The 25,310-nt window shown below is 42.3% G+C and overlaps 1 protein-coding gene across 14 annotated transcripts in view; it reads left to right on the top strand.

Annotated features, from left to right (window-relative positions):
• AMOTL1 (angiomotin like 1) overlaps positions 1-25,310 on the top strand; it is a 173,354-nt gene that overhangs the window by 92,936 nt on the left and 55,108 nt on the right. For 13 of the 14 annotated variants that reach the window (XM_082661016.1, XM_082661025.1, XM_082661022.1 and 10 more), the window contains 2 exons: positions 8,711-8,857; positions 12,972-13,902. In XM_082661016.1, the coding sequence (XP_082517142.1) occupies positions 8,711-8,857; positions 12,972-13,902 (1,078 nt within the window). Of the gene's footprint in view, positions 1-8,348; positions 8,455-8,710; positions 8,858-12,971; positions 13,903-25,310 lie in introns of those variants that run through there. The other variant, XM_082661020.1, reaches the window with a different exon arrangement.

Here is a 25,310-nt window from a genome sequence, read left to right as displayed (position 1 = left end):
CCATCCGTCAGCAAGTAGTAAGGGCTCATATACCTTATACAGAAAGTAGCAAGTACCCATATGGTGCCTTGTCTTCAAGCTTCACCAGGGCACTGGCACCAGCATATATGTATATATTTATTTATTTATTTATTTATTGAAGTATAGTTGATTTATGTTGTGTTTAATTTTTGCTATATAGCAAAGTGACTCAGTTATACATATGTATATTCTTTTTCATATTCTTTTCCATTATGATTTATCATAGGATATTGAATATAGTTCTCTGTGCTATACAGTAGGACCTTGTTTATTCGTCCTATATGTAATAGTTTGCATCTGCTAATCCCAAACTCCCAGTCCTTCCCTCCCACATCGCCCCTTCCCCTTGACAACCACTAGTCTGTTCTGTATATCCGTGAGTTTGTTTTTGGTTTTTAGATATGTGCATCTACTTAATGGTTGAGGAGTATTCCATTGTATATATGTACCACATCTTCTTTATCCATCCCTCTGTCGATGGCCATTTAGGTTGTTTCCATGTCTTGGCTATTGTGAATAGTGCTGCTGTGAACATAGGGATGCATGTATCTTTTCAAATTAGAGTTTTGTCTGGGTATGTGCCCAGAAGTGGGATTGTTGGATGCACCAGCCTGTATTAAGTGACTACTGCAAACTACTAGGCAGTTGATGTTTAAGTGCTCAGTTGTGCGCTTTCGATCATAATTACCGTGGCCATTGGGGGAAGGCAGGCCACTGTAGGGGAGGTAACCTGAAGACGTAAATGTATTGGGATAAACTTTAGAGGACTTGGGGAGGGGAGTGTGCAGCTAGAGGATGGCATTCCCAGCAGGGCCTTGGAGAATGAGGGTGGCATGTTCACAGGATGCTGGGATGCTGAGGGGACCAGCAGGACTGTTGATAGCTAAAGGAGGGGGCCGAGTGTAGACAGCCTTGAAAACCGAACAGAATTTGAACTTGAAGCTTGTAGCCGATATGTTTATGTGCAAGGGAGTGGCATGCTGGCAGTGGAGTTTAATTAAGGACAGGTGATTCCCAGCTGTGTGAGTGCAGGACGATAGTGGGGTGACGGTTTGAATGTCCTCTGATGTTTACACCGGAAGGAGACTCCTGAGCCTCTTATGTTGGTCTGTTTATGGATTCCGGATCTGATCTTAGGGAACGAATCAGTTACAGTGGAGGTGAAACAGCTGAGCAGGTGACCAGGATTCTTGTTGTACCTCTCGCCTCCCCCAGGAAACTCACTTCATTTTTACCTTAATTCATTTTTCCTTCAACAACGAGGCCTTTGTTATCCCTACTGTGGAGGGAGGGAAAAAAGTCGTGTTCAGGGTCACATTACCTAAAGGCCTCTGGACAGTTACAAAGAAAGTGAGAGAGTGAAACCATAATGGGAAGGAAGTTTTCAGTGCTTCAGAAGCCAGCCAAAAGTAGTCATGCTCTTAGAGAGAGAAGCAAAGGATTCTTGTTGAGAAATGACATGCAGTTTTTGCAAAGAGAAAGGAACTGTTCTTGTTGAAATGGGTCATCATCAATATAAGGCAGAAACGTTGAACCCTCAAACTGAAATTGCAGAATTTCACCCTCTGCCGAGTACAGCACAAACAAATGTCTAGCTTTACTTCAGGCAGGAGCCCGAGGTGCTGCCCGCCCCCTGCCCAGAGGGAGACCCTGGGCAGGTTTTCTATTGCTTCTGCCAGTTTCCCCACGCAGACTAAAGCTGTGTGAGCCATGGTCCTTAGATGAAGGTTTGGGTTGAAAGTAGGTGACTGCAAGTTACTAAGTCAGGAGAAACTTACATGGAAACCCTGAGAGGCAACTCCATGTACAGATTACATAGAAGTTGAATCCTTGGTCAGCTGTGGACTCCCCTAAAACCTGCACTGTCACTTAGGCCCTGGGCCCCAGCCAGGCCTCGCAGCGCTCACCGGGTAGGGGTGGTGTCCGGGCGTCTCCTGTGGTTTCTCACAATTCTTGCTCCCGGGGCTGGAGACCTGCTAACAAGGAAAACCGAATTTCTGCTTATGACAGGTATTGATGTCCAGTTTCTGATTTCAGAGATCCTTGACCCTGTTGGTTAGATTATATACCCTATGTTTTTACATAAGAAAACAGACTCAAATCGTGCTACCGGAGTTCCTAACGAAGATCCTGCACTAGAACAGGAAGGGAAAGATTATGCGCACGTGGGACGGCGGATGGTGTCTCTCTTGCATTTTTGCTGTGTAGCCCAGGAATGTCGTGCCACCCTGTGATACACGTTATTATCATTTTACCTTGTCTTACAGGTGAGGGAGCTGGAAGTGAAATGATTCCTTTCAGGTGTGGCAGTGCTGGGATAGCTCACTGGGTTGTCTCTTGGCCCAGTGGAGTGATGATTCCTGGGCCTGGCTGTCTGTAGGGTCTGTCCTGATCATCTTCTCTGAAATTCCAAGGAGAGGGGGCAGAGTGGGAACGGAACTCTCGGTCAGTGCGTGGGCCACTGAGTCTTAGATGACTGTTCATATGGAGTTGGGCATCCTGTCCTTCAGTCTGCATAGGGGTGTGTGTGTGTGTGTGCGTGCGCATACGAAGAGCGTTAGTTCCTTCTTAATACTGAGGCCTGCCGAAGAAATGGTGAGAGGCGGCGCATCTTTGGTGCCCTCTGAGCTTAGGCCCCTCCTTCCAGCTCTGCTCTCTATAGCGCCCTGTGGCCTGGAGCCCTGGGGCCTACTCTCACTCGGCAGGCCGTTGGATAAGGTGTGGAAAAGCAGTTTATACCGGTGTTGTGATGATAGGAATGGCTGACTGCAGGGTTCTTACCTGGGCTCCATGTTGAAAGCATGTATCTATGCATACACACATTCCCTATGCCCACCTTTATACACCCATACATATACACATGTATATTCTTAGGTAGGCCACAGTTTGGCCCAAAGAGTTGTAATCTGTTGGCATATGCCATTCCTGATCCAGATCGTAAGAGAACACCACACTTTTTTTTTTAATTGAATTGAAGTATAGTTGATTTACAGTGTTGTGTAGTTTCAGGTGTACAGTAAAGTGATTCAGTTTATATATATGTGTGTATATATATTTATAAATATATGTATATATAAATATATATATATTCTTTTTCAGATTCTTTTCCATTATAAGTTATTGTAAGATATTGAATATAGTTCCCTGTGCTACACAGTAGGTCCTTGTTGTTTATCTATTTTATATATAGTAATGTGTATCTGTCACACTTTCTTTACTCAAGTGTCTGGGTCCTCAACTCCTCCCTGGCTCTGATTTGGTGGGAGAGAGGCGGAGGGTGCAGAGGTGTGTTTGTGTTTTTTGTTTCTTTGCCTATGTGCACTGTTCTCCATCTAGCTTAGGGCTTCTCGGCGGTGGTTGCACATCGGAATCATATGAAGAGCCTTATAAAATACACATGCCTGGGCCCTGTCCCAGTGATTCTGATTGACTAGGTCTGGGTGAGACTGGGGTACTGGCATTGGCAGCGTTCCCCAGGTGATCCTAATAGGTGGCCAAGGTTGCTCTGTGTGTCTCTCCAACTTTCCACCAGTATTTTCCACCTGCCTGAAGTAGAAGCCAGGCCAGGATTTGCCTTTGGATCCAGGCCATCGATAATTCCTAATTTTAGCCTTGACTTTTAGATTTATAGATGTAGAAGATGAGGCCCAGAAAGGGCTGAGTTTCTTTCCAGGGTAGTCCTTTGTCGGTCGGCCAAAAAGAGAACGCTGACAGATACTGTCACAGGCATTGGAACTGTCATTTTAGGCTGATCTTTACATAGTATGTCATTCACACTCGGTTTTTATTCATCCTTAAGATCTAAGTCACAACTACATTATTTATTTTAACATTGTAAGATAAATATTCTGGTTGTCAAAATCTTTTTTCTCTTTTTCTCTCTAGTCTGAACATGCTTACGATACATGTGAGCACACGCGCAAATATTATTTTGTGGGTTGAGGTAGAGAAACTCAGGAAGAAGTTGAGTAAATTTCTATCTTACAGCCTCTTAGAATAATTAGTTGCTTACTACTAGCTTGGGCCTTATGGGAAATGGGAAGATAACAATCCTAGCAAGAAATTGCAAATGACCTGTTTGACGTGATGGCTGTAAAACATGATTTTTCTTCTAATGGAATTACCTCTGGGGCAAGGATTTTTTTTTTTAATGTATTTTTATTACATCACAGGAGAACAACTCGTGTTATCCTGCTAAGTGACAGCAGCATGACACTGTGTGATTCCAAATTTGTATGTACAAATCTTAATGTATAAAATTAAACAGAAATGTACCATAAGACTAACAGCAGTCCTCTATATGATTGTATTATTGGTAATACATAATCATAAAAATGCATTTTCTTTCCTTGTGAAAATCAGATACTGAAGCAGGATCAGCTTAAGCTCCTTGGCCTCTGTGCAGGTTTTCTTGACCTTTAGGCAGGGTTAGGCCCTTTGTCCTGAGCTCCCACTGTATCTAGAACAAGCCTTTGTTACAGCCAACGCTACCCTGCCTCGTAACTGCCGGCCAACATGTCTGCTTCCTAATGAATTATGAGACTCCTGACGGCAGAGTTCTTGTCTTGTTTATCACTCTAGCATGGCGCCTGGCACTTAGAACATAACAGGCACATGCTGACTAAATGTTGAAACAATTTCTGTTGGAACTATAGACCAAAGTAATCAGATTTAATTCTGAGGCTTGGTATTGCCCACTCCTTTTCGGGTTCCACAGTCAGTAACACAAGCATCTCAGATAATATTTTTCCTAAAAGCTTTGTCTACAACTCGGGTGAATTGCCACCGTGAAATGGGTGCTGCTTGGGTGTCTGGGTGGGAAAATTCCTTTGAGGGATATGGAGGCATCAGACAACTCTACCTATTCGCATCCATCATTTGATCATGCATCTGCCTCCCTTACTGGGATTCCTTGCTCACCATGCAACTTCCAAGTTGTAATTTGGCTTCCTGTGGAAATGTCAAAACAGTAAATGTGCTGGCTGGCCTGGAGGGCATAAGAGACTGTTCCCTCTGGCGGTTGTGTTTCTCATGGTAAATTAATGAATTGGCAAAATTTGGATTCTGATGACCCAATGAGGGGCCGCCACCCTGTGAAGTCTCTTGGCATGCTTTGTACCATCTATCTTATCTCCACCAACAGTGGAGAGTCAGAGGGGAGGGTTCATTGTCCAGAATGCTAGGGAAAGGATATCCAGGATGGAAGAGAAGCTGTCGAGGTAAACTTTGGACAGCTGTGGACAAACCTTCAGGTTTGGGTACAAGAAAGTTTTGATATGGATTAATTCTACACGTGATGAGGAGAAGACCAGGGCAAACTATACAATGATCCATTATAGTCACACGTTAACGGAAAAGGCACTAAGATGTCCTTAGCCGTTAACTCTCTAAATTGTTTTTCCTTGTATTTGTAACTAATCTAATTGATATTCATGTTTAGCTACCATATATATGTCTATATATATGTCTATATATATATAGTTTTTAATAGAAAAGGCCTTTTATTTTTTTTGAACTTTTGAATTTTGTTTTATTTATTTTTTTATACAGCAGGTTCTTATTACTTATCTATTTTATACATATCAGTGTATACATGTCAATTCCAATCTCCCAATTCATCACACCACCAGCCCCACCCGCTGCTGCTTTCCCACCTTGGTGTCCATACGTTTGTTCTCTACATCTGTGTCTCTATTTCTGCCCAGCAAACCGGTTCATCTGTACCATTTTTCTAGATTCCGCATATATGCATTAGTATACGATATTTGTTTTTCTCTTTCTGACTTACTTCACTCTGTATGACAGTCTCTAGATCCATCCATGTCTCTACCAGTGACCCAAGTTTTTCCTTTTTATGGCTGAGTAATATTCCATTGTATATATGTACCACATCTTCTTTATCCATTCGTCTGTCGATGGGCATTTAGGTTGCTTCCATGACCTGGCTATTGTAAATAGTGCTGCAATGAACACTGGTGTGCATGTGTGGTTTTGAATTATGGTTTTCTCTGGGTATATGCCCAGTAGTGGGATTTCTGGGTCATATGGTAATTCTATTTTTAGTTTTTTAAGGAACCTCCATACTGTTCTCCATAGTGGCTGAATTACATTCCCACCAGCAGTGCAAGAGGGTTCCATTTTCTCCACACCCTCTCCAGCATTTGTTGTTTGTAGATTTTCTGATGATGCCCATTCTAACTGGTGTGAGGTGATACCTCATTGTAGTTTTGATTTGCATTTCTCTAATAAGATGTGCTTCTTAGCCATCTGTATATCTTCTTTGGTGAAATGTCTGATTAGGTCTTCTGCCCATTTTTGGATTGGGTTGTTTGTTTTTTTAATATTGAGCTTCATGAGCTGTTTATATATTTTGCAGATTAATCCTTTGTCGGATAATTCATTTGCAAATATTTTCTCCAATTCTGAGGGTTGCTTTTTGTCTTGTTTGTAGTTTCCTTTGCTTTGCAAAAGCTTTGAAGTTTCATTAGATCCCATTTGTTTATTTGTGTTTTTGTTTCCATTACTCTCGGAGGTGGATCAAAAAAGATTTTGCTGTGATTTACGTCAAAGAGTGTTCTTCCTGTTTTCCTCTAAGAGGTTTATAGTGTCTGGCCTTACATTTAGGTCTCTAATCCATTTTGAGCTTATTTTTGTGTATGGTGTTAAGGAGTGTTCTACTTTCATTCTTTTACATGTAGCTGTCCAGTTTTCCCAGCACCACTTATTGAAGAGACTGTCTTTTCTCCATTGTATATCCTTGCTTCCTCTGTCATAGATTAGTTGACCATAGGTGCATGGGTTTATCTCTGGGCTTTCTGTCTTGTTCCTTTGATCTATATTTCTGTTTTTGTGCCAGTACCATATTGCCTTGATTACTGTAGCTTTGTAGTGTACTCTGAAGTCAGCGAGTCTGATTCCTCCAGCTCCGTTTTCTTCCCTCAAGACTGCTTTAGCTATTCGGGGTCTTTTGTGTCTCCATACAAATTTTAAGATTTTTTGTTCTAGTTATGTAAAAAATGCCACTGGTAATTTGAAAGTGATTGCATTGAATCTGTAGATTGCTTTGGGTAGTAGAGTCATTTTCACAATATTGATTCTTCCAATCCAAGAACATGATATATCTCTCCATCTGTTTGTGTCATCTTTGATTTCTTTCATCAGTGTCTTACAGTTTTCTGCATACAGGTCTTTTACCTCCTTAGGTAGGTTTATTACTAGGTATTTTATTCTTTTTGTTGCAATGGTGAATGGGATTGTTTCCTTAATTTCTCTTTCTGATCTTTCATTGTTAGTGTATAGGAATGCCAGAGATTTCTGTGCATTAATTTTGTATCCTGCAACTTGACCAAATTCATTGATTAGCTCTAGTAGTTTTCTGGTGGCATCTTTAGTATTCTCTCTATATAGTATCATGTCATCTGCAAACAGTGACAGTTTTCCTTCTTCTTTTCCAATTTGTATTCCCTTCATTTCTTTTTCTTCTCTGATTGCCATGGCTAGGACGTCCAAAGCTACGTTGAACAATAGTGGCGAGAGTGGACATCCTTGTCTTATTCCTGATCTTAGAAGAAATGCTTCAGTTTTTCACCATTGAGAGTGATGTTTAATGTGGGTTTGTCGTATATGACCTTTATTATGTTGAGGTAGGTTCCCTCTATGCCCACTTTCTGTAGAGTTTTTATCATAAATGGGTGCTTAATTTTGTCAAAAGCTGTTTCTGCATCTATTGAGATGATCATATGGTTTTTACTCTTCAATTTGTTAATACGGTGTATCACATTGATTGATTTGCGTATATTAAGGAATCCTTGGGGGCAAGGATTTTAATTAAAAAAAAAAATAGCCTGAGTCTTTCCCCAGAGTAAACTAAGTTACTTTTGCCAGAAAGAGCCTTCAACTTGGTGCCCATGCAAAGAAATGAGTGCAGAGAGGAAAGACCGCCCAGACCCATGCTGCTGAGTATTCCCATGATGTTGTAGATGCCAGATCAGTGTTGCTGTCATGGTATCTCATGTTCAGTGACTGTAGAATTGAACACAGTGTCACGTTTAATTGAAACAGGAAGCACACTCCTCTTTGAGTGTGAAGCAGATACAGAGGAGCTGAAAAAGGTCAGTGCCGGGCAGAGGGCCAGAACCCATGACCCGGGCTCACACTGCCACCCGAGGCTCCAGAACCCTCAGAGTGGGGCTGAGCGCTCTGTCCTGGGTTGGGACAGGCCCTTGCTAACACGTGGTCTGGCAAAATGACCACCCCTCTCTGCATCTTTCATACATTCCAAGAGACAGCTGCCCTTCCCCTTTTAGTTTTCCTTTTCTGGCCTCCCTGCCTCCCTCCTTTCTGTCCCCCACCTTGACCTTTCCAAACTTGGTGACTTGTCCAGTTCCTCAGGGGACTTGATTTCTGCCAGTGTTTCTGCTGCTGCCCTTCGAAGTAGGTTGTGAGAAAGGGTCCCTGCCTTCACTCAGCGTGTCTTGAAAATTGTTATTGTGACCTCACGGGTCATTTTGGTGGGTGGCTAGACTTGTGATGATTCTGAATAGTAACTTTGGAATTTTATGAATCGAAAAGACAGAGCTGCCACTGCCAGTGGAAATGTGTGTGGGAGAACAGCTAGTGTGACTCACACGGCGAAGAGGGAGAGGAGGACTTCATTGGCACTAATATGCACTTTGCTTTCTGCCCCCAGGTCCCCCTCCTGCCTGTTACAGCCCCAGTAGTCCCATCCAGATTCTGGAAGACCCCAACTACTTTTTCCCAGACTTTCAGCTCTATTCTGGGAGGCATGAAGCATCTTTGACGGTGGAGGCAAACAGTAGCATCAGGGAAAAAGTTGGTAAGTTCTTTTATTGGCACTTGTGTTGGAAAAGCAGAACAATCTTATGTTTCTCATTTTTCGCTCTTTTGCATAATTTTTTCTCTATCCTTCTTTTAAATATCAGCATATTGAATTATTGGTTGTCTCTGTATTGGTAGGTGCCTTATTTTTAATGTTTGGTAAACATTAACAAGGTTTTAATAGACTGTTTTACTATAATATGTGACCCTCTCAACAGAGTTTCTAAGTATGTAGGAACTTCAGAATTATACCACTTATGCCTTCATTTTCTTCTAATTCCTAAATATTCTTTTGTATTCTTTCCCAGAGTCTTTCATTCCTTTTTTTCTTCTCTGCTTTCATTTTTACCTCTTTTTGCAAATGATTCAGAAATTCAGAGAAATTCAAAACTATAGTCGGGAAGGAACTGCTTCCTTTGTAAAAACTTTCTGCCTATTTTTGAGGGTTTATGAGATTGGTTAAACCATGAAAAGGAATCTTCAAAACCACTTTAAAGAAGATCTCAGGGTTCTTGCCAAATGTGCTTATGAAAAGGAAATTCAGTAGTTTTCATGCTTAATGAGACACCATTCCTTTTATTATTCATCCAAAAAAATCTTTTTCCTTTGGATATATATTTTTATTTGAATTTTTATTCATTTTATTTTAAAATGTTGATTTCTATTTGAATTTGCTTGTTTCATTAAGCCCTGAAGGTAAGGACTGTCCACTTCACTCTCCTAACCCCAGCACCTATCAGAATGCCTGACTATAACAGGTTGGCAGTTGGTATTTGTAGAGTGAGTGATGGCTCAACTCAACCCACACTGTTAATCGCTCTCCTAGGGTTGTTTATCACTTATTACAGTTATTTGGCAATTCATCTTGTGTGGACTTTCAATGATCTGTTTTTGTTGTTTAAAAATTTTTGTTGTTGAACTTCTGGTTTAAATCTCAGTTACTGTACACCTTCTCTGAAGGTGAGGAATAAGTTTGAATTTACTCCACATGCCGTCCTGTGAGGCAGGTATGAAGCCTGACCATTATACAGAGCAGAAAGGTTCAGAGAAGCCAAGTAATTTGCCTGAGGTCACAGAGGTATGATTTTGGGGTTGATCAGAGTTGAGCTTCAGGAACCAGTCTGTAAAGTTCTTTACTTGGCAATTATTATTTTTTTTAACCACTTTTTAAAATTGAAGTATGGTTAGTTTACAATGCTATGTTAGTTTCAGGTGTACAGCAAAGTGATTCAGTTATATGTATATCTATCTATCTGTCTATATATCTATTCTTTTTCAGATTCTTTTTCATAATAGGTTATTACAAGATACTGAATATACTTCCCTGTGCTATACAGTAGGTCCTTGTTGTTTATCGCTTTCATGTATAGTAGTGTGTATATGTTAATCCCAAACTTCTAATTTATCCCTGCCCCCCACAATTCTTTCCTGAATGCCTTCTGTATATTGGGGTAGTATTCTAGGCACTGGGTATACAGCATGTGAACGTAACAGATAAAACTCTCTGTTCTCTGGTGCTTGAATTCTAGTAGACAAATACAGATAAATACAGTGTTGATCAAAAGGAGAAGAGGCCAGAGGCAAGAGATATTAGGCTGCTCAGGACATTTAGACAACTGGTTAGGGGACTGGAACCCGGGGAGTAGCTGAGGGCATGGAAGCTGGGGCTGCAGTCTTTGCTGTTACAGAGACACTCAAAATGTCATCTACGGTCTCCTTTTCTCATATTTTAATACTGAAAAGTGTAAGAGGGATGTAATCCTTGACAGAATCCCTTGCCCAAAGAAGACAATAAACCCAATGACTTATGTCTAGGTATATACACATGTATATGTGTATTTCTATATCTTATAAGCATATCACACCACCTTCATTTTTTCTCATTTCACTTATCACACCACCTTCATTTTTCCTCATTTCGCTGTGGACTGAAAAGTGCTTGGCACTTGATTAAATGTAGGGAGCAAAGGAGACAAAAGGATCAAAATTGAATCTGAAATTTCTATCTGGTTGTCTCTGATGAGGATGCCATTCATAGAAAAAAAAAAAAGGCAACCTTGGGGAAGAAAGACGGTTTGGGGGAAAATGATGTGTCCTGTGCATATGTAAAAACAAAGAACCATCACTGCGTAGAATTGTTAAGAGTGAAGGCTGCTATCTCTAAGGCTGCTTATCTCTAAGGGGCTAGCTCAGCTCCCTCTATTGACAGGGGAGGATGTTGAGCTCTAAGAGAGCAAGTGATTTGCTCAAAGTCTTGCCAGTGCCATCTATTGTGATGATTGCTCTAAGGGAGGTATAATAATGGAGCCCGGACATTGGAGAAGGAGGGCTCAAGCCTGCTGGGCTACAGCAGGAAGGGTTCTACTTAGAAGGTAGCTTTGGAGCCATCACTCAAAGCATGTCTAGGAATTTCCCAAGAAGGGTGTGGTGAGATGCATCTTTCTAGGCAGGGGGATGGATGGGAGCAAAGTCCTGGAGGCCTGAGAGAGCTAGCATGTCTGGGAACTTCTTAGGGTATTGCTGGAACTTGAACTCCAAGGGGTTGCCGGTGAGGAGGCCAGTGATGGCATGAAATGTTGCAGGATGGACAAAGCAATGCCTGCTACACCCTGTGATGGACTGTCAGTTTCATCCTATAATTAATTGGCGAGGAATTTTGTGCAGAGGAGTGATATGATTAAGTTTTCCGGTTTGAACAATCTTAGGGCAGTGGGGAAGATAAGTTGGAGTCTGAGGGGGTGGGTTTGGAAGTGGAAAAGAGCCTAGTGTCAGAGAAATAGATGAGGGGGCTCTTGGAATGGTTTGGGTGTGAGGCTCCACGGGCTTGTCCTGCAGAATGAACACAGATTTCGTCGTGGAATGAGTCGGATCCTGGATCTGTCTCTTCCTACCTCTGTGACCTTGGTGATTTACCTCCTCTAAACCTCTCTCCTTATCTGTAAGATGGGGGAATTAATACCTGCCTCATGCGATTCTATGTGGACTAAACTAAATAAAGGAGGGAATTTAGTACAATACCTGGCACATCATATGCTCCTTAAGAATGTTTTTTGTGGTTGTACTGTGGTTATTGATAATGAACTTGGAGACTGGCAGGGGAATAAAGGGGAGAGTTGGGAGAGATGTTTCATTTCGGAGGCAGAATTGACAGGCAGGCGCTGACCAGATGTTGGGGGTAAGGGAGAGAAAGGAATTTTGGAAAACTCTCAGGTTTCTGGCTTGGCAAAGAGTAGACGAGGCAGGGATCCAGGGGTTGTTTGGATGGGCTGAGGAAGACACGTCGAGTTTGGAGGACCTGTGGGCCATCGGCTGGTGGTTGTAAATGGGTGGGCCGTGGGTCAGTAGGTTCAGACGAGCGGTGGATGAGATGAGAATCTGTCAAAGTGAGGGTGGGTGAGTGCTCAGGGCAGAGCTGTGGGAAAGAATTTAAGGGGCAGGTGGAGAAAAGGGAGCCGGAGATGGAGTGTACGGAGAAACAGCAGGATCCCGAACCATGAGAGGGGGTGACCTGGATGCTGAGTGAGGAGAGCATTTCAAGAAGTGGATAATCAACATGCTAAATGCTTCAGAAAGGTTAGGCTGGAAAGTTCTCCCTGGGAATGATTACTAATCAGAGCGGTAGGGAGGGCAGTGGACGGCACGTTCGGAAAGTGGAGATGGCAAGTATCGATTGCTTTCTGAGGACGATTAGAAGGGGAGGAGAGCTGCAGGGTGGCACTTAGAGGTTTATGTAGAGCCATGAAAAGATGGTTTCTTTTTGTTTGGTTCTGAGTTTTGCTTGTTTTTTTTGCTTTTTCTTTTTTTAAGTTGGGAAAGACTTGACCTGTTTATATGATGAAGAGAAGGAGTCGGTGGAGAGCTTAAAGGAAAGGGAGGGCTTGAAGGCCCGAGCAAGGTCTAGGAGAAAACGGTAGGCAAGGGAAGGGAGAGTAGTAGAGACACTTTGATTTGGAGAGATGCTTCCATGAGAAACTGTAGGGTAAATGGGAGTGACGGTGTACTGGAAATCTTTAAATGCCTCTGTCGTTAGAAAGTTCGTTATTCACCATGTACGTCCAGACCTATATCTGCGTGGAACAGCCTGACATCTTTTTCCCGTGTTTACCTTCTAGTTGAGGATCCTCTTTGTAACTTACACCCGCCGAACTTCCTGAGGATCTCAGAGGTGGAAATGAGAGGTTCCGAGGATGCGGCAGCTGGAACAGTGTTACAGCGGCTGATCCAGGAGCAACTGCGCTATGGTACCCCGACTGAGAACATGAACTTGCTGGCCATTCAGCACCAGGCCACAGGGAGTGCAGGACCAGCCCACCCCACAAACAACTTTTCTTCCACGGAAAACCTCACTCAAGAAGACCCACAAATGGTCTACCAGTCGGCACGCCAGGAACCGCAGGGTCAGGAACACCAGGTGGACAACACGGTGATGGAGAAACAGGTGCGGTCCACGCAGCCTCAGCAGAACAACGAGGAACTGCCCACGTATGAGGAGGCCAAAGCGCAGTCCCAGTTCTTCCGGGGGCAGCAGCCGCCGCCGCCGCAGCAGCAGCAGCAGGGGGCTGTGGGTCACGGCTACTACATGGCCGGGGGCGCCAGTCAGAAGGCGCGGACTGAGGGCAGGCCCACGGTGAACCGCGCCAACAGCGGACAGGCGCACAAGGACGAGGCGCTGAAGGAGCTCAAGCAGGGCCACGTCCGCTCTCTCAGTGAGAGGATCATGCAGCTGTCGTTGGAGAGGAACGGTGCAAAGCAACACCTCCCTGGCCCAGGGACCGGAAAGGGGTTCAAGGCGGGCGGGGGGCCCTCCCCAGCCCAGCCTGCAGCTAAAGTGCTGGACCCCCGAGGTCCTCCACCCGAGTACCCCTTCAAGACCAAGCAAATGATGTCCCCGGTGGGCAAGACCCAGGAGCATGGACTTTTCTACAGTGACCAGCACCCGGGAATGCTCCACGAGATGGTCAAGCCTTACCCTGCTCCCCAGCCTGCGAGGACAGAAGTGGCCGTCCTGAGGTACCAGCCACCCCCAGAGTATGGGGTAACGAGGTGATTATCAAGCCTAGAAGTTTTTTTTTTTTTTTAATTAAAAAGAATTCTTTTTTATTGAAGTATAGTTGATGTATATTATATGTTATAGGTGTACAGTATAGTGATTCACAGGTTTTAAAGGTTATACTTCATTTATAGTTATTATAAAATATTGGCTGTATTCCCCATGTTGTACAATATATCCTTGAAGCTTATTTTATACCTAATAGTGTGTACCTCTTAATCCCCTGCCCCTACATTGTCCCTCCCCCCTTCCCTCTCCTCACTGGTAACCACTAGTTTGTTCTTTATACCTGTGAGTCTGCTTCCTTTTTGTTGTATTCACCAGTTTGTTGTATTTTTTAGATTCCACATGTAAGTGATAACAGACAGTATTTGTCTTTCTCTGTCTGACTTCACTTATTATGATAATCTCTAGGTCCATCCGTGTTGCTGCAAATGGCATTATTTCATTCTTTTTTTTAAAAAGTAAATTTATTTATTTATTTACTTATATTTATTTTTGACTGTATTGGGTCTTCGTTGCTGCACGTGGGCTTTCTCTAGTTGCGGCAAGCGGGGGCTACTCTTTGTTGTGGTGCACGGGCTTCTCATTGCGGTGGCTTCTCTCTTGTTGTGGAGCACGGGCTCTAGGTGGGTGGGCTTCAGTAGTTGTGGCACGAGGGCTCAGTAGTTGTGGCTCATGGGCTCTAGAGCACAGGCTCAGTAGTTGTGGCATACGGGCTTAGTTGCTCCGTGGCATGTGGGATCTTCCCGGACCAGGGCTCGAACCCGTGTCCCCTGCAGTGTCAGGTGGATTCCCAACCACTGTGCCACCAGGGCAGCGCCTATTTCATTCTTCTTTTATGGCTGAGTAATATTCCATTGTATATATATGCCACATCTTTATCCATTGATCAGCTGATGGATACTTGTGTTGCTTCCATATCTTGGCAATTGTAAATAATGCTGCTGTGAACATTGGGGTGCGTGTATCTTTTCAAATTAGTGTTTTTGTTTTTTTCGGATATATACCCAGGAGTGGAATTGCTGGTTCATATGGTAGTTCTATTTTTAGTTTTCTGAGAAACCTCCATACTGTTTTCCATAGTAAGCCTAGTGGTTTAATTCCTGTTTTTAGCACTCATTATTTTCAAGGCCTGTTAGCTTTTTGTCGTTGTTTGTTTTCTTGTGCATAATATTTAATAAGCAGCATTTTGCCCGAAATATGCAGAGTGAAACAGAAAAGAGGGCAATTGGGTATTTTCTCCAAATGTGACGGAAGGCAGCGGGGGATTTATGAGTTTAGGGGAGGAGCCTCCATTGCTGGCCATCCTTGGGAGCTCAGCCCAGTGGCCTGGCAGAGCAGCAATTTTCCTGGCTGGCTTTGTGGAGCATGTCCAAACTCCTGGAACATATTATTACCATGGGGTTTTATAGAGTCTTTCTTCATTGTAGATTTTAAAGGAAAATGTAGTCTGAATTCTAGAACAGAGGAGTTAAAGGGACCATAGAAATCATATAGCCCCACCCCCATATTCAACAGATGAGAAACTAAATTCCCACAGTACTCGACTCTGAGGCAGCTGGAGCAAGGCTCAAGTATCCTGACTGTCAAAATCTTATTCCTCCATTGCCTTAATTCCTCCTCCATCTGTTGATGGATTCAACAACACTTACCGAGTGTGTATTCTGTGCAACCCTGTACCTGGTCCAGAGATAAAGATATGGTTCCTACCGTCAAGGTCCTTCCAGCATCGTCTTGGGGGAAACCAGCATCTTAACAGATCCTCGTGGTGCAGTGTGCTGTTTTAGGATAGAAATATGCAGAGAGCATTAGGGCACCAGAGAGGGTAGTGTGACTCACAGCTGTAGGGCTTAGGGAGAGCTTCACAGAGGAGGTGACATTTGAGTTGGGTCTTGAAGAATAAATAAGAGCTGTGGGGTAGAGGTGAAGTAGCGGTAGGTACTATGTAGGGGAGATGCCGTTTCTTCAGACAAAAAGCTTTGGAGGTTTTGCCGGGCGTGAGCTGCAATAATGCAGAGCACTGGTGGGGTAAGAAGTAGCAGAAGGTGTGTTTGGACAGGGAAGTTGAGACCGGTTGGTGAAGGTCTTTGACTGTCATACTAAAGAGTTCAGAATTTATCCGTAAACAATTAGGAGAACCAGTGTTTTTCAGTAGATACTGTGTTGATGTTTACTAGGCTGACTTCAATGGCAGCGAGGGATGAATTAGAGGACGGGGATACTGGAGGCCAGGAGGGCCTCAGGGACTGGGTCAATTGTCCAGATAAGACTTGGTGAGGGTGACCTCGGTTTGAGGACATAGGTATAGGGGAGCCTTATATGCTAAGAGAAATAGAATTGATATCATTTAATGATTGATTAGCTGTGGACGTTGAGGAATAATAGGGCAGCTGGAAATAAGGCAATTGGAAAACAAGCTCTCAGGAGAGAAACTGGGTCTGGAGATAGACATTTGGGAATCACCAGCATTTAGATGTTTCTGAGCTTGCTCTGCTCAGGGAGAGCATGGAGCATGGGAAGAGAAGACAAGTGGCCACTGCCTATCATGGATATGTCTTCATTCTCACCAAAGGCTTTATTCATCTGTTTCTAAATCAAATGAGCTGAGATTTCCCCGTGCCACCCCCATGGCAGTGTGCAGGGCATACTTTGGCCGTACATCTTGCAAAAAGGGAGTGACTGGACCTTGGCAGAGAGAGAGAGCTGGCTGATGGGCCTGCCACTTACTTCCCAGCTGCTGACACATTTCCCTGCCTTCGGTGGGGGATGGCAGCTGGGAAGCACTATACCAACCTTTAGGCCCCCGACAGGCAGCAGAACTCAGTGGGCACAGTCTGACCCCACTGGGGAATCAAGATGGGGCCCGGGAGGGCTCTTATTCTTACCCTTTTATGGTTCCTTAAGCCAGGGAGAAATTTAAACTTAAAAACTATCAGGTTTGAAGAAGAAAAATAAATCTTCAGATCTCTGGTTTTTAGAACATTGATTTGTCAGAGCTAAATAATCCATGATGTTTATCCCAGAATCATATCAGAGTCCGGTTTGTGATAGTTCGCATTTGTTTAAGTCAGCCTCTAGATCCTGATAGAAAGTGAAAATATCCCCAGACCAAGTCTCCTTCCTTCTGCCCGGCTTTATTCTTTGTTAAATGGCAACGCATAAAGTGGGTCATTTTGCTTTTTGTCATTTGGCAGTAGATGTGCTGTGAGTGGGAGACACAGCAAGGGGAGGAGGGAAGCCCTTCCTGGAAGGCTACCCGGTTATTGGTGGGCGGTGTCATTTGTCTCAAAGTTATGACATCAAAAAGAAGAAGAAATGTATGAAGGATTTGACCTGATTGCCAGGCTTGACAGCTGGGTCCACATGACACATCAAAATGTCCCAGAAGACGTAACAGACAGGCCATGGAGGCTGGGCCGCAGAGCTACAAGGCGCCTTTGTGAGCCTGGCCATGCCTAGCCAGCATGACTCCAGCAGTGCAACCTTTGGCCAACAGGGTAAACAAAGTTGCGTCCACACCAGCCCTGCTTCAGACACCTTCAGTGTGGCCTGAGCTCCAAGGGTTGGATCTGAAGTTCAGCAGTGTGTGATGTTCAAGTTATCTTTGACCCACGAGAAGAGCAGGGCTCCTTTTAATTTCACTGACACATTCCCTTATGCTTAATGGGTTATCAGTTTGTCATTAATAGTGATGGTTTGGGAAGCTGCAGGCTGTTGGGTCAATACATCACAGACTCTTCTGAGTCAGAGAGACTCAGTAATCTCAGACTCTTCTGAGTCTGACTGAGATTACTGGGTCCACGTCCGGGCCGCGTGCTGCAAAAACGGCCTCAGTATGTTGTGAATGTTCAGTGTTCTGATCCAACCCATCAGCCTGTCGAGACTTCAGTTCTTTTTGCCTAGAGGTGGAAAGGTCCAAAGAGCATAGAGCTTAAGATAAGATGAGGAAGAACTTGGAGTTCTTTTGCCTTCATTACTGAGTCACCATAGCTTACAAATTCTCTCACCTACTCTGATCTGCGAATGATGGGAGATGTGGTGGCTTATGGGCTCCTTTTGTGGGAAACCCCATGGAGAGACCACCAGTCAAGGTGTACTTGACTTGCACACCTTGGCCTTTTTCATGAGCATGCTAGTGAGGCTGGGGAGATGGAGGGACTAGGGCGACCTGGCCCCACTGTGGTGGCTGGTGGGGACCTCCAGGGACCATGAGTGGCCATGGATAGAGACTCTGGTTTTGTTCCTGCCCTTTCTTCCGTTTCCTTCAACCTGAAAGTGGAAATGGATATAAATAAGGACAAGGTGAGAATTGGACAGGTTGTTCTCTGGAGAATTAGGCTTTAAAAAAAATAAAGAAAAGGAAGAATTTTGATATTAACGCTGACACATTTTGTAGAAACAGAGCACTTCTAAGAGTTGTGACTTGGCTTACGCAGTCTGTACCGTTAATGGAAGTGAATGCACGAATGAATACCAGTGGATGATCTGACTTTCATCAAAGCAGTTTGGAGCACAGTTGTCAAATGTATGTTTGTTTTCCAAAGAAATCTGTCCATATTTCCGAAAGTGGAAACTAAAGATGCTAAAAGATTATTTAATCTTACTTTCTTAATACAACCACTGTTAACATTTTTCCTGTACAAATTAATTTTTTCACATGTTGTAATCATAGATTATATTCCGTTTAGTATCTTAGCTCTTTTTAGATAGTATTGTATTACAAGTTTTTTTCTACCATGTTTGTTTTCATAACCATCCTTTCTGTTGCTGCATAATATTTCATAAATTATACCATTTACATCTTTTTCTCTATAAATAGTATAGAGACCATCATCCTGCACATCGAATTTTCCATATTTTGGTTTACTTCTTTAGGCATCATTATTTAGAAATGAAATTATTGGGTAAATTTTAGTTAAATATTTAATGACTTCTGATACCAGATAACTTTATGAAAATATTATAGTGCCTGTTTCACTGCCCTATGACCAACATTAGTCATTATAATTACAAAACCTTTGCTAATGTAATAGGCAAATTGTGTTAATTTTTAATTTTCATTTGCAATTATTAGCTTGGTTAATTTGGCGGGGGCCGTGTATTTGACTAGTTAGATTGATTTGATTTTGAAAATTGGCCCTTGGTATTTTTGTGTTCATATGATCTGTATATTTTCATGGCTTCAGAATAAACTAAAACCTGTTTTCTCTAATACTTGCTCTGCTTTTCCAGTTTCTGGAACTCCATCTCCACACTTCTCAGGTAACAATGGAACAGAGGCAGTGGTAGCATAGGCCTCAGGCACGGTGTGGGTCCTCCTCCTACATCTTCAAAACAGTTCTCAGGGATGGATACTGTGAATATCCCCATTTTATGATATGGGGATTTATGATATGATAAAAACGTAGGCTGAGAGAGAGAGGTTACAGTAACTTAGTCACGGGCACCAGATTGGAAGTGCGGGAGCCGGGGTGCAGCCCTGGACCTCTCTGCCACACGGTGCCTCTCCCATGAGTGTAAACACTCGACCACGGCCAAGGATTTCCGGTTTTATTTGGTGTCACTTAGCCGGTGAATTTCTAATCAGATTTATATGTCACACCTGATGTCCAGCCTGTGTTCCGCCCCCCTGGGACCAGGATCCCCTTTCTCCCCAGATACCTCGGAAGACTTAGGAGCACACTGAACCTTGCTGACAGCTGTAGGTTGCGAGCTTCGGCTGTCTGGTTTGCTTTCATTTGGAGGTCGGGGACTGTGAAGCAGTATACCAGCGGTATATGGAGTTGTTTGCTTTAGCCTGTGTTTAGCAGAAGGCTTCAGTTATGGAAGATGCTACGTACTCTTTTAGTGATTTTTATGATTTTTTATGTTTCAGGCAGTATGAGAAAAAGACTAAAAATGACTTCTGTCAATGAAAGGCACTCTCTTTCTGCCTGTCCATTACCTTTTCTGCCCTTTATCTTAGCTGAATCTTGCCTTTCAGCATATGGGGTTTGATTTACTAGCTTCCCAGAGGCAGAGGGAAGAGTGGTAACTGTTTATTGATAGTTTATTCATCTATGAATGTATTCATTTTATTCTTGGTGTGTAGATAGATACTATAAAAGCAAGGAGTGGTGGCGTTTGACCCAGCCCTTCTGTCCTGGGCTGATACAAGCATCTTCTTACAAGATGACATCAGAGCCAGCGGTGCCGTGGATCCCCTTCCACAGAGCACATTTGCTCCTTCTCTTCGGAAGCCGGCATCACCACCACCATCCTTCCCATCAGTGCAAGGGGCTCGCGGTTTCCTGCACTAATGGAGGGACCCTATAGTGTGACTGGTCTCCCAAATCGCTCATGTTTTCCTTTAAAAAATGCCCTGTACATTTTCCCCCAGATAAACCTCCTGGTGTGGTTTTATTTAGCATAGAGTCAAAGTTCCTGATGCTCTCTGGGAACATGTCAAAAGACAGTGCAGGGAGGAGGGAGGGAGCAAAGAGGACACAGTCCTGGGGCACATGTGGTGAATTAGAGAGAGAGAAGCCTCTCCCCAAGAACACACATCGATCCAACAGTGCAGCCAGAATGCAGTTTACAACGTGAACAAGCATAAAGATACAGGCTAAAGAGCAGGTCTTACCTCTGGGTGGGCGTGAGGTCTGGAATGTGCTGTAGTACAGGAAAGAGTGTTTGATGGTCCGATCTTACTCTGAGTTGGAAACGGCTGGAGGAGGAAGGAGGATTTTTGGAGTAAGTGTGTTTGCAAAGTGCTGATTTGCAGTTTAGACACCTATGAAAATGAATTGCTATGTGGCATCAAAATGTGAGCCAGAACCAAGGCTATTGGATTAACAACTATGCGTTGCTCTTAACAAAAGTGAGGCCAGGGAGTGTTATTTAAATTCCACCAGCTAGGGCTTCCCTTGTGGCGCAGTGGTTGAGAGTCCGCCTGCCAATGCAGGGGACGTGGGTTCGTGCCCTGGTCCGGGAGGATCTCACGCGCCGCGGAGCGGCTGGGCCTGTGAGCCATGACCGCTGAGCCTGCACGTCCGGAGCCTGTGCTCCGCAACCGGAGAGGCCACAATGGTGAGAGGCCCGCGTATCGCAAAAAATAATAGTAATAATAATAAATTAAAAAAAATAAATTCCACCAGCTAAACATGTGTTTTGAATACCAGCATTAAAACTCAGGAGTTTGTACAATTTTTAAGCTGAATTATGGCTGGATGAGCCAAATAAAATGCCCTGTTTATTGTGAGAAGCAACTCTGCAGTGTGGGAATTTCAAAAGGCTAGGGTCAAGTTCAGGTTACTTTCTCAGGAAATCTAACACACTTCCGGCAGCAATGCATTAAATGAGTGGCTTCTCCAAACAAAGGGATTATCCATACGCATCCTGCATGGCAATCATTTTGATATTAGCTTACCCAAGACCCTAGTCTCAATTTGAACATTTATGAGTCTCGTGTCTGCACCGCCAAAGGGATCCAGGTGGGAAGGCTGTGGGTTTGGGAAAAGAAGATTTGAGGGGTTTTGAGTCCTGGCTCTCCCACTTTGTAGCAAATTGAATAAGTTCTCAGAGACTCAGTTTCCTTATGTGCAACTTGTTACAGCTGATTTTTCCTAAAACTAACTGATTTTCTTCCTTACATAAATGAAACATGTTCATTGTAGAAAATCTAGAAATATAGATAACTCCCACTTCCTCCACTCCCTAAAAAAAAAAAGGAAGGAAAATAGAAATTACCTGCAGTCCCATTATCCAGCCGTAACCATTGTTAAATACCCCATTCACTGTTGCTTTGAGGGTTAGAAAATTATAAGAAAATACTCTAAGCTGGAAATCTCTAGGTAAATAAGAGGTATTTTTATTGAGTGAGAAGTCTTAAAATTTGAACCTCTTCACAGCCAAGAAGCCCTTTGTTATTTTCATCTCATTGTAAAATTCTTTTATTTTATTTTGTTTACTTTCTCTGATTATTAGAATAACTGCTGATTTTTTGGCTTATCTTTATTTTCTAATTTTTCTCTATTTTCTAATTTTTCTCTAACATATATTACTTAGTGAAATTTTTTTTGAATAGCCATCCGTGTTCATTGTAGAAATTGTATAAAGAACAGAAAAATATGAAGAGTGAAAAAACATCCCTAATTTCATCACCTAGAGACAGTCATTCTGACCTTTTGTCATAGTTCCTTCTAGTCATTTTTCTGTATATTATTTTTTACTCAGGTGAAATCCTAATATGTATCATATCTTGAGAATTTTAAAGAATCTTTGCTTAGAGGCTCAGTAAACATTCTTTGAACTGAATTGTTAATGTTGATAAATGGAAAACAGTTGTTTTGATTTTACTTCTCTACTAATAAGTTTGCTTTAGGAAATGTATTAAGCTGTTTGCATTTTCTCTTCTGAATTACTTGATCATTATCCTTCATCTGTTTATCCATTGATGTTTCTTTTCCTGTTGTGTTTTGGACAATTTTTGTCAGTCACACAAGCCATATTTATTAAATGTTAGCATGATGGCCTAATTGTAGATAAATATATAGTTTAATACATTGAGTATAGCTTGCTCATCACCGTTGATGCTTGGGGATCTGGGGACAGTAGAGTGGGGACTGCTAGTCTGTTTGCATGAATTGTTTTGTTGCTCACTGATTTCTGGAATTATCTCCAAAATGAGGCCTTTTGGTGTTCATGCAATGTGGACTAGAGCAGTGCTCAACAATAGAAATATAATGTGAGGAGGGAAAGAAGGGGTGGGATAAATTGGGAGATTGGGATTGACACATACACACTACTATATATAAGATAGATAACCAATAAGGACCTACTGTGTAGCACAGGGAACTCTTCTCAATACTCTGTAATGACCTATATGGGAAAAGAATCTAAAAGAATCAGTGTATAACTGATTCACTTTGCTGTACAGCAGAAACGAACACAACACTGTAAATCAAGTACACACCAATAAAAATTAAAAAAAAATAAAATGGCTAAACTAAAAAAAAATAAAGATATTGACATCCTTAAAAGAAGTGTAATCTGGGTCACATATCTAATTAAAATTTTTCCTACAGTCACATTTTTAAAAAGTTAAAAGAAACAGGTGAAATTAATTAAAAAACATGTTTTAGTTAACCCATTTTTAAAAATTGAAGTATAGTTGATTTACAGTGTTGTGTTAGTTTCTGCTGTACAGCAAAGTGATTCAGTTATACATACATATATACATTGTTTAAAAATATTTTTTTCTATTATGGTTTATCACAGGATATTGAATATAGTTCCCTGTACTATACAGTAGGACCTTGTTGTTTACCTATTTTATATATAGTAGTTTGTATCTGCTAATTCCAAACTCCTAATTTATCCCTCCCTGCCTTCCCCTTTGGTAACCGTTTGTTTTCTATGTCTGAGTCTATTTATGTTTTTTGTCAATAAGTTCATTTGTATCATTTTATAAGATTCCAGATACAAGTGATGTCATATGATATTTGTCTGACTTACTTCACTTAGTATGATAATCTCTAGGTCCATCCATATTGCTGCAAATGGCATTATTTCTTTCTTTTTTATGGCTGAGTAATATTCCATTGTGCTTATATACCACATCTTCTTTATCCATTCATCTGTCAACGGACACTTAGGTTGCTTCCATATTTTGGCTATTGTAAATAGTGCTGCTATGAACATTGGGGTGCATGTGTCTTTTCCAAATATATGCCCAGGAGTAGAATTGCTGGATCATATGGTAACTCTAGTTGTAGTTTTTTAAGGAACCTCCATACAGTTAGTTAATCCATTTAAAAACATATTTTTAGATACATGTTTTAGTTAACCCATTATATGCAAAATATTATGATTTCAACAGGTAATCAACATAAAAAACTATTAATGAGATGTTTTACATTTTTTGTACTGTCGGCAAACTTTGATATGCCTTTTACACTTCCTGCACATCTCAGTTCAGTTGAGTCACATTTCAGGTGTTCAGTAACCACGTGTGGTTTGTGGCTACTATTTTGGACAGCACAGGTCTAGAAGAAAGTGAGAATCTGTGTTCAAGAGAGAGTGTCCTGACGTGTACAGGCATCACCTTTATACCCTTGTTCTGCATTGCACTGCAAGCAAACAGTTCAGAAATGGAAGATTCTAGGGTGCTAGCATTTGCTTTTATTCCTTGTTGAAGCTTTAGTGTTAGGGACTGGGATTCTCAACACATAGTGTTTGAAGAGGAAGCGACACCCAAGGGTGCATTTGTCCCTTGCCTTTCTCCTAACACCCGTTAGCAGTGTGTGATAATAGCAGAGGCTAGCAGTTATTAAGTATCAATAGTTTCCTAATGATAGACACTATGTGCAGTGCTTTACATGCATTATCTCATTTAATTCTCACAACAACTCTTGAGGTAGATACTGTTATCATCGCCATTTAAAGGTGACGAAGAAGTTAAAAACTTGCCCGTGGTTACTTGGCTGGAAGGAAGCAGAAGCAGGGAAAAGAGACCCCATATTAAGGAACAGTGCTCTCCTGTACCAACATGGGGCAAAAGCCCTGGTGTGGTGGGAGTATGCGGGTTCCAACCCCCAGTTCATAGCCCATTGTTTTGCTTTATAAAGACTGAGATCTCTGGTTTGTGATCCTCTGAGCCTTAGTTTGCATACTTTAAAAACAGAATAATAATATATGGTGTGAGAGCAGGGAATGCCCAAGCTTGTGAGAATGAAATGACAGTGGATGTAAAGTGCTATTCATGGCACATTTAGTACAGGTATAATGTAAACACATACATTTAAACAAGCTTATTTATGAAGCCTTACTGTATGCAGAGAGAAGCAAATGGATGTTGATTAGCTGTCTCCAATGACCTCTTTTCCCCAGTCCAAATAACATTGTCACTCCAGTTTTGAGCTGCATTTTGTGACCACTCAATACATGAGAACGGCAGTGACTTGGAGCTATGTTATTATATTGGCAGTGTCATGATTGGAGATTCTACCTATGTGATCCAGAACAAATCTAAATACCAGAGGTCTCTTCCTTAATAAAGCAATGTTGAAGGTTGAGTCAGTCTTTGAAAGTGCATCGAGCATATATGGTCTCCTAACTTGCTCTTGGGTTCAGGGGCCAAATCAATTGACAAAAATGTACTGGGTACCGACTTAGTATAAGTCATGCTTTTCTACCCTCAAAAAAACATGCATGCTAATAATTAGGGAGAATAATACACACATGCATAAAAAATTAAATAATATTGTATTTAAAAATTCAAGAGAAGGTAGGTTGTCAGGTGTGTGATTCAGGCAAGGTTGTAAGTTTGGAAGTAAGAAGCGGGTGCAGATTCTGGGGTCAGGCTATGCCTGGTGTGGTCCAAGTCACTGACGATGGAAGACCAGCCTGCACGACTTCC

This window comes from Grampus griseus (assembly GCF_964374135.1).
Source record: "Grampus griseus genome assembly, chromosome: 8".
In the NCBI taxonomy this organism is placed as follows: domain Eukaryota; kingdom Metazoa; phylum Chordata; class Mammalia; order Artiodactyla; family Delphinidae; genus Grampus; species Grampus griseus.
The sequence above is the reverse complement of the archived record's forward strand: the minus strand, read 5'-3'. Positions and strand labels throughout refer to the sequence as shown.